The sequence below is a fragment of the Poecilia formosa genome, unplaced genomic scaffold (genome assembly GCF_000485575.1).
Source record: "Poecilia formosa unplaced genomic scaffold, Poecilia_formosa-5.1.2 Scaffold77, whole genome shotgun sequence".
Taxonomy (NCBI): Eukaryota; Metazoa; Chordata; class Actinopteri; order Cyprinodontiformes; family Poeciliidae; genus Poecilia; species Poecilia formosa.
This window is the reverse complement of record NW_006800016.1, coordinates 2,072,599-2,082,117: the sequence shown is the minus strand read 5'-3', so window position 1 is coordinate 2,082,117 and position 9,519 is coordinate 2,072,599. Positions and strand designations below refer to the sequence as shown.

Here is a 9,519-nt window from a genome sequence, read left to right as displayed (position 1 = left end):
CACTGAATTGAACCAACCTGAACTGAAGTGAGCTAATCTGAACTGAGCTGAATTGAACAGATTGGGTTTCAGTTAAATCACATTCTGTAAAATTAAATCAGATACAAAAAAAAAACAACTTAATGACACTTAATTAACCTTATCGGTTTATGAACTAACCTGAACTGAGTCCACATTGAATTGAATCAAACCATGCTGATTCAAAGAGAGCTTATTTGATTTTAACAGTAATAAGTTGCATTGAACTGAGCTGAATGACAGCAAAGCGAAATGATTTGAGTTATATCACATGGACTAGAATTAAACTCAAATTAATTAAGTCAAAACTGATTTACAAGAATCTGAAGTGGATTAAATTAAACCAAACTGCACAGAATTCAACTGAATTGAATTAAGTGTATTTTTTTCACTATTTCAGTAACTGCCCTTTAAAATCTACGAGAAATTGTTTTTAAAATTATAATATTAGTGGTTGTTTTAATACCTACAAACACATTTCAGTTTATTAAAAGCTTAATGACATCCAAACTCTTAATGACATTCTCAACGACGGCAGATGCAGTCAGGTTTTCTTTATTGAATGCCAGTGACTGTTTACAGTTTGAACAGGAGGAAAATGTGTCTTACACAAAAATATATGTTGACGTGCCGGTGGTGAAACGGACCATTTGAAAGATAAATATGGCATTAGTACAAAAGAACGACACCAACTGTTGGTGGAGACTAAATAAGAGCCCAAAGAGGAGGGAGAGGAGCCGGCAGAAAAACGAAGGGAAGGACAAAGAGGAGATGGCGAATATTGCTCACTGAAGGACAATCATTGTCTATCAACATGAAGAATTACCTTTCTCTTTGTCCCTTTTGCCTTCATGCAAGTACACGTACACACAAAGAGAAACAAGCTGACCTGCGAGGGAAAACTGATTCAATCTTCTGTGGGATTAACAGGGATTTAGCCCAGTGTAATGATATCTGAATGAGTTGATTAGTTATCTGATGACACCTTGTAGTTTGACCTCTACAGCCCAATAAAAACTGGGAGCCGGGCCCGCTCGCTTCTGCTTGCATTCGAAGCGGGAGGAGGAAAATCACTGCCGTCGGCCTCCTCGAGACAGCGATCAGTGTTTCTTCTTGGTTAAATGAACCATAAAACTGTGATACTGTGCGAGCAACCACAGCATGATCACTTCTGGGCAAAAAGTCACTTTTCATGTGGTTTGTCCCTGTTAGGGCGGTGACAAATCACAGAAGAGGTGACGAAGTAGACCGACGAAGGTGGTGAAGGGCAAAGGCTTGCCATGAAGCCAAAGAAGAAGAGCAGTGATTAAAGACGTCCTCACACATGAGGAAGCCGTGATGCCGGCGAAGGTAAAAAGAGACATGGGAGAAAAATGGTGAGGGGCAAACTGCTGAGAGAAAGTGTTTGCTCCCTGACTGAAATTTTGTCTTTGTAACTTTATTTGTCACAGTTTAATTTTTCAAATTTGAACCCAATTTTAATTCTAGATGAAGATAACCTAGATCTATAAAAATGAGTGTTTTCTTTCTTTGAGGGGAAAAAGGGGCTGTAAGGTGTTAAGAAGAGATTGCTGTGCCAACCCTAAATTATTTGAAGCCCCCATCTGGCCACCACTTTGAGAACTATCTAGGGACACCACTGTGTCCTTGACTAGCCGAGACATGAGTCCAACCTGTCTCAACTTAGACTTGTCTGACATTGACTTATTTCTCTTTTCCCTGCAATGATTTTTTTAATTGTTCAGAGAAAGCTATTCCCTGTGTGCTCATGTCCTTCCAGTCAGACTCCAGTGCTTTAGATTCTGCTTAATATTTTTGTTAACCACTAAATACCTGGTCTTACCTGTTATTTTTCCTTGATTGCTTTTAATAAAAAATATCTTTCAAGCGAACCTGGAAACTACTTTTCAGGGCTACTTTGAGAATTAGAAAAATGCTTAATTCCTCTTAAAAGACAATAGGGAAAAAAAAGTGATTCAGGACCTTCACATTACGTTCGGTTACTCAAAGCTTCACAGCAGTGCAGAAGCGTCATTATGATTACAGTACTAAATCTAACATGATTAGCAACTAGTGATAAACATAACTAACGCCCAAAGACGGGGATGTGTGTAAATAAGGAACAGAGTGTCTGCAGTGTGCAGCATGAGCTTGCAGAAGTTCGGTGAAGCAAACACTTGTAAACAAAAACAACTGATGGTTGTCTCATTGATTTCAGGTCAGCTACAGTGTGCGCTCCATGACAGCTCTTTTGCAGCAGGTGCTGAATCCTCCATCACTCCAAGACGAGCCTTCAATGTGCATCACAATCAATGTCATAATGATGGTTATTATATGATTGAGCTGCACCTCTCAACTGCTTACATCCACTTCCACATCCATCCTAAAATTAGTAATGATTGTCATCAGCCAGTTTATTCTGTCTGCCTGTGAGTCAGATTTGAAAGTCTGTCACTGATTCTATGTGGTCCGTTGCCTGTGTAAGCCCGTGTCTGTACTAAATAAACTGCGGCAGTAAGGCTTTACCGAAAATTCACTTTGCCACATGTTGTCAACAACCACAAACTTCCAGGTATTTTGTTGGAATCGGAAACAATGTAGTCAATAACTGTGGAGAGGAAGGAAATGACTAAATTAACCAACTTTTGAAAAACATTCTGTGTATTTGTATTAGACTCTTGTACTTTAATATCCCCAAATAAAACTAAGTACAGCAGACGGCGCTTGTTAATTACCTGATTGTTGAATGTGAGTCCACAGGCGTGTAATTCAACTTCAGGAAAAAATACAGCTGTTTGGCATGTATCGCTGTTCCGTGATGAAGTAAGGAAGATTTTAAGCTACAAAACAATACTGCAATATCTGAAAAATAAAGCATTTTTTGAACCATCATTTGAAACTGGGGGACAGTTCAGATAATATGTTTACTCCAGAAAAAAGATAAAGGAGATCCTTGAGCCTTTTGATCCAATTTATTGTTTGAAACCTTGGGATAACCTTTGACTCAGGATTTACTCTTGATAATCATGTTAAATTTCCGGTTTGGCCCCATTTCCATAATTTGAGAAATAAAAGCCAAGCTTAGCTCCATTGTCTCTCGTGCTGAGATGGAAATCTTAATTCAGTCTTTTGTTTCTTCTTGTCTGGATTTTTTGTAACACACTCTGTCTAACCAAAGCTTTCCTAGACCAAAACGTTGCTGGCAGGCTCTTCACTAAATCTTCCCATTTTTTTTTTCCTGACTCCACTGCAAGTGCAGCTACATTGACTGTAGTTATATTTTTTGAGTGCATTTCATGATTCTGCTTTTGACTCAGAGAGCTCTAAATGGACAGACACCAGCTTACATCAGATGATTACTGCATCCTTATAGTCCCCCACACAAAACTGAACACTAAAGGAGACAGTCATTTGTTCTGTCACTCTGGAGCTCTCGTCCACATTACAGAGACAATCTGACTGACTGCCTCTGTAATGTGGATTTCATTAGTGACCTCTCACCGGTATCTATCAACAAGCACTTGTTTAGAAGGTACTCCGGCTGAATAAATACAAATTCAAACGGTAAATAACTCCCTGACACTACAGGCTTACTGTGCAGATAACAAACACACTCAGCAGTATTGGGCGGCACAATGAGCAGAACTTTGGCGCACCCAGGTGGTGGAAATGTGTAATTGCAAATACGTCTTTGAGCAGGAATTTCTTTTTGAAGTCATCAAAAACAGACTGTTGGAGAAAAAGGGTTGAAATAAATGTTAATATTCAGGTATGACTACCGTGCCTCTTAGATGATGTTACTTCCGTACGTAAAATCTCTTTGTCTAAACTCAGGACAACACATACACTGAAAGGAAGCCCCAATGAGCACAAACACCTGCCTGCTCCTGCATTGGGACACACTCTGCTGGCTTGTGTGCTTGGGTAGTGGAAAGCTCTGACACTGTTCATTAATCACCATGTTGAGGTTTTGATGCCACAGCAGGAATGAAAACGCTGCTCTGACTTTAACAGATATACTATACTGCCCTCATCAGCTTTGCTCGAGTTCAGAACAGAAGGAAATAACACTCAGCCATGAGCGAGACTTCTCATTTGTTTTCATCAGAATTTGCATTTCATGGTGGCCATTATAAGCAGTCCAGGGGAGGGGGGAACTGTTTGATCTCCAGCTGAAATGGTTTCAGTCTTTAATTTTCATTCTAGCTCAATTTTAATGGAAAGAATAAAAAACCAAGAAAAAACACATTACATGAAAATGAACATTTCCATGTAATGAAATTACATGAAAATTTAATTTCATGTAATTAACTATTCATATACACATTTAAAATACTTTCTCAATGCTTGATGTAAACGCAACATGCAGAAATCGACAGGATGTATGTGTTTAGAAGGTCAAAGGTCAAGCTAACATCCTGGTTGTCAACAGAAAACCGCTGCTTCTGTAGTGTCAAACCCAGCAGCAGATTTGTGCATTTGATCTCATCAGCAAAACGCATTTTGAACTTGGTGGAAAATTTTACTGGTAAGCACCGCTAGATAATTTTATCAGTAGCATCTTTAAGGAGTGTGGAACCAAATGCCTTTAGGTCACTAATAAACTCTGTGTTGGTCCCTCACCTTTCTCATCCTCATCAATGGGGCAAGGATTTTGTATGAAGCTTTGAACTGAGCTTAATTAACAGTCACTTATATTTCTTCCAATTCCCAGTAATTTCAAAAGCATCAACGTGGCACCAAAGGTGAATGATATTAATCCCAAGATGAGGGATGATTCTGGATGACGTGAGGCTGTCTTAGTTAACACAGCTCTCTAGTGTTGGGATTGTGGACTGGAGGAGTTTGTAGCTGAGAGTGAAGGGTCCAGGATGAGAGCCAGCTCATCTCAGTCAGAGGTTTGGTTCTCTTTTCATCAAGTGAAGGAGTCTGAGCTCTCCTCCTCCTCCACGTTGCCACGAGTCAGCTATCCTAGTTTACGATGCCTCGTCAGTAAATCCCGCTGGAGCTTTTCCAGAACGCGCCACAGTAAGAAAGCCACAAAAGTAGACCCCAGAGTCGGATGAGTGACTTCATATCACTTTAGCTCTCAGAATTAGCTTGGCAGTCTGGCTTGCAGAGGAATGTTTGGGTTTTCCTTATAGACCTGCAGCCTCCTGATCTCAGACAGAGAAGCAGCTGTCAACTCATCAAATGTCTTTTAGCTGATGGTTATATAACCCATTTCAGCCTGGTGCTGATCAACTATTTTGTCCCAGACATGATTTGATTGCCATTTGGTTTTGGATCATTTAAAACTTAAAATAAAGGGGGGAAATCCTGTGGACAGGTGTGGTTCATACACATTACCAGTTTAGCGTATATAACTGAATGGTTTCAAGCTGTGTGGCACTCAAAGGCAAAATTCTAGCTTGTTTTTGCAGAAATAATGACGTATTTCACTGAATTATGCTGAAGATAAATATAAACTTTGCAAACTACCACAGAAATTAGAGCCTGATCATTTTTAGAGGGTAAACTTACAAATTCAGAGGGAGAACAAGTATTTATTTTACCCACTGTGTAAGGTTTAGGATACACAGGGATTCCAAAATTTTGCAATATGCTTTCTTGTTAAAACAGCACTCTGTGCCAACTAGTCAGCCATGAATAAAAAGGAAAAATAAATCCCAAAATTATCTTTGTGTATTTATCTCTATATTTGCATAAAAGGGATCATCCTCATGAGAAACACTGCTCTCTTTCATTCTGGCCCCCGGCTAATGTGATTAATGACACAGTCTCACCGTACGAGTCAGAGAGCAAATTCTACAAATAGGTGAACCTGTGGAGATTAACTAAGTGACAAGTTGAATTTTCTGAACTTTGTCGTGGGTAACTGCAATGACAATAAAGTATTCTTCTATAAACATGTTGAACCAGTGATATATTTTAACACAACAAATAGTGAGTTATTTATTATAAAGGTTGTTTTTAATAACAGAACTTATTAAAACATCACCAAAAACTGAGGAAAGCAGCTATTCCAACAGGTTTTTATACACCGACTTTATTCGTGCTCAATATATTTTACATATAATAGCCTGCATCACCTTCAGCAACAAAAGCGTTACCAAGCACTTCTAAGGTAATCAACGTTGTAAGGATCTTTTCATTAGAAATATATGACTTCCTGTTTTCCTGAGGTAAAAACATGCCAATCATTTGTTTTAGCTTTTGGCAGCGAGGCTGGATGAGAATCAACATTTATCTTGTTTACATGCAAAATTTGGAGGATAGTCAGGAAAGTACAAAGACTTTCTAAAGCTCACTACAATCACTGAAACGAAACTGCAGAAAACAAAGTCTTCGTAATATGCATTAGATGCTATGTTGGTTCTTTGAGAGGCATTTTAACAAAAAGTATTTTATGTCCAACAATCACAAACGTAAACTTGGAGATTGCCAACCTCTGCTAGGGTTTTAACTAGACTTTTGAGAGATGAGGCTAAGAGTGACACACTCCAGATGGGTCTAGCATGAAATCCAAACATGAACAACAGGAAAAGGGCCTAATGCCCACTGTTAAGTACGACAGAGGATCTGTCATGCTGTGGGTCTCTTTTTTAACCAAAGGCTCTCTGATCCATGTTGGAGTGTATGAACATAAATGAAACTCTAACAGGAGCACCACCAAGCGGAGCCATTCTAATTTTCCAAAGTTTAGCAAGTACTTACTGGAAAAACACCTTATCGCACTTAAGGAAATGTGCGCACTTTTGCTGAGCTTTAAATTTTTCTGTGCCACTAATAAATTAAAAATGTTTGCTGGATATTCTCTGTTGGAATCACTTCAGACAGTCTCAGAAACCCCCAAAAGATTGACTAGAACAGATTAGAGTAACTGACAGTCTTTCTTCTTCTGTGTTATCAGTAATAACTCTGACTGCCGTCTTCGTCACTGCAGTGCAAAAGTTCAGCAGCAACTTCCTGCGGTCCCACATTCATGCCTTGTTCCTCTGCTGCTACGTCCACTGCAGCGAGTCCATCTCTGGTTGCAACAGGGTTTTAAACTTTGAGCTTTGCTCGCCGGTCACGGCACGATGCACGTTGCCTTTCGAAGGGTCAGGTAGCCCGTAACCACATCGGTGGGAAGGAGACGGATGTAGGAGAATTCTTCAGATGATGTGAAGCGCAACTTTGTCTGTGGATCTGTGTAGTTTGCCTGGAGAGATGCAATCGATTGTGGTCGGATTTTGCTTTCGACAAGAACTGAATAAAGTTATGTTGTCCTTGGTTGACTGATTACTTACAGGCAGGCCAGAGATGTCTGAGTATTTCTTTGCTGGTTTTAAAGAGGGAGGAGCATCGATGTTGTAATCTGAAACCGTAGAAGATTTAGAAAATGTAGTAGTGATTTGAGCCAAGACATCTTTCAATTATTAAACTATTAGCCAGCTTTATTTAGCATGACTGCTTTAACTTATTAAACTCACAGTTGGGATCACTGAGCTTCCAGGGTAAAGTCCGCTCCAATGCCAGAATCTGTTTAAGATTTTTCCAAGTCCTGTTCTTTTTGCCGGCTGCTGCTCCACCAATCCCTGAGTGCTGCCGAAATGAACGCGGAAAACAGAAGAAATGCAGAGAAACTGAACGAGAAGTAAAAGGAGGGGATAAATGTAATCCAGTTGACTGACGGCACTCACCATAAATGTGTTGTCTTTGAAAGGAGGAGCCTTTACGACAGTCTCTGTAGTGGTCGGAGTGCTGTCCACTGATCCCACTGTCTTCATCTCCACCACGGTTTCGACTGCAGTTATCTGAAGACATACAGGTGCCAAACATGTTGAATGGTCTATTACATATTAATGTTAGATGTTGTTTAGATCTCTTATTAGGACTTTAATCTACTTTATAACAAGATATTTTGTAGCCAAAACCAATTTTATCTCGTTATTTTAAAAACTATAAAATATTAAATAATAGTGTATTAAATTTTGCCTAAAATTACTGTTTATCTCTGCATCACTGAAAATCTAGTTAAAGTAAAACCCCCAAACTTTGGGACAAATATACTCAGAAATAAATCCCTGCAAAAAGAATAGCGGCATACTTCTTTAACAAGACCAATGATAACTTATTAACCTTTTTTTTCTTATTATTCTGCCCACAGTAACTTTAATTTTGCTTTCTAGATGAAAAAGAACAAAGAATCATCATCTCAGGCCGGCTTTGAGTGAACAGTTAAAGTGCTGAAAATACTTTTTTTCTGCTCACTCAATGCATCAAAACTAAACACATTCGTCATTTTTCATCTATAAATACATCAACCAAGAACAGAAATCAATCTGAATGTAAAACCAGCTAAAGCTTAGTCATTCGCCATCATGCATAAATGGGATAATCTTAGAATTACAATTTTGTGTTGGAAAATACTGATACAATGGTTCAATGTTAAACCATTGTGGAGGACACACAGAAAAGGAAAGAGGACACAGAAAAGATGGATCCATCTAAAATCAGCTATAAAAAATAACTCTACAAACAGAACTGAAAGGGGAACTCCAATATTTTTAGCAAGCTAGATTGTGACGAAGGGAAATATTTCCTGAAAAATACTGTCATCTTGTGAGAAAATAAAGTATGATTAAGTCTTCTCAAAACTGCTGAAGACTTACTCGTGTATTGTATACCATTTAACTCCATTCATTCATTTAACATGACTGGATTAGGTTAAAGTTTGCTTATATGAATGCATAAGTAACGGGATAAGCTTCAACTCCGAATGTGAGTCACTGGTTTTACCTGCGTCTGTGTGGCTGGTGTGACTGTCAGCGGGGGTTTCTTCTTTTTGCTGCCGCTGATGCTGCTGTTCACTGCGGCCTGCTGAACGCCTGAAACCGCCGGGCTGCCTGGACGCTTCTTCCCCCGGACAGCCGCAGCACTTGTGGTCTGAGGTTGCGCCTTCACCGTTATTGGGATTTGGGATGCCATTTTGACTAAAATTGCAATAATTGAATCAAATACTGCCACTGCGAACCAACTTTTCTCTGTCCAAACTTAGCATTAGCTCACTGTCATCTTGATAGTAAACAGTACCTAACCCGGATGTAGAGCATATATACTTCCGGGTAAAAGGGGGCAGTTTAAATATTGTCAAATAAAGTGGAAAATGTTTGCCAGCTTTATTTGCTTACTTTATTTCTAGGGGAGAGGGAAAGCAATAGCAAAGATACAAATGGACAAATGCGAAGTGGCTAAATTATGTCTAATGTGATATTACTAGCGGCATGTAGGTGGAGGATATGTGGAACATTTTAATGTAAATTTCCCGCTTTTACCGAGGTACAATTTTAAGCTCAGTTTAGGTGCAGACAAAATTAAAATTGAGAATGACAAATGCTCATAAGAAAACAAAATGTTGTCCACGGATTGATGCTGCCACCATGTGTTTGCAGGGAGTAAAGCATCCAAAGAAATCAACTTCTGGATGCAGATAAATAAATAACAAATAATTAATTA

At 39.1% G+C, this 9,519-nt stretch overlaps 1 protein-coding gene and 2 long non-coding RNA genes across 3 annotated transcripts in view; 1 reads left to right on the top strand and 2 right to left on the bottom strand.

Annotated features, from left to right (window-relative positions):
- LOC107836698 (uncharacterized) overlaps positions 1-2,635 on the top strand; it is a 14,645-nt gene extending 12,010 nt beyond the window's left edge. Inside the window, exons 2-3 of the long non-coding RNA XR_001662641.1 lie at positions 1,231-1,368; positions 2,237-2,635. This is a non-coding gene — a long non-coding RNA (uncharacterized LOC107836698). The remainder of the gene's footprint in view (positions 1-1,230; positions 1,369-2,236) is intronic.
- The window catches only part of LOC107836697 (uncharacterized), a 6,536-nt gene extending 1,814 nt beyond the window's left edge, over positions 1-4,722 (bottom strand). Inside the window, exon 1 of the long non-coding RNA XR_001662640.1 lies at positions 4,711-4,722. This is a non-coding gene — a long non-coding RNA (uncharacterized LOC107836697). The remainder of the gene's footprint in view (positions 1-4,710) is intronic.
- A 1,250-nt stretch (positions 4,723-5,972) lies between these two features.
- Positions 5,973-9,125, bottom strand: ino80c (INO80 complex subunit C). Its single transcript, XM_007556233.2, has 5 exons — positions 8,803-9,125; positions 7,704-7,817; positions 7,494-7,605; positions 7,311-7,378; positions 5,973-7,222 (listed from the first exon to the last, which is right to left on the bottom strand). The coding sequence occupies exons 1-5, from the start codon at positions 8,989-8,991 to the stop codon at positions 7,091-7,093; spliced, it is 615 nt and encodes a 204-aa protein (XP_007556295.1). The 5' UTR covers positions 8,992-9,125; the 3' UTR covers positions 5,973-7,090.
- Between the last annotated feature and the right edge of the window lie 394 nt (positions 9,126-9,519).

What these genes read in the sequence shown, in the direction of transcription:
- ino80c (XM_007556233.2), bottom strand. Translation starts at nt 8,991, where the DNA reads ATGGCATCCCAAATCCCAATAACGGTGAAGGCGCAACCTCAGACCACA. An exon ending in GAAGCTCAGTGATCCCAACT is followed by an intron (nt 7,379 to 7,493) that starts GTGAGTTTAATA and finishes CTACGGTTTCAG; the next exon opens with ATTACAACATCGATGCTCCT. An exon ending in CAGACATCTCTGGCCTGCCT is followed by an intron (nt 7,223 to 7,310) that starts GTAAGTAATCAG and finishes GCATCTCTCCAG; the next exon opens with GCAAACTACACAGATCCACA.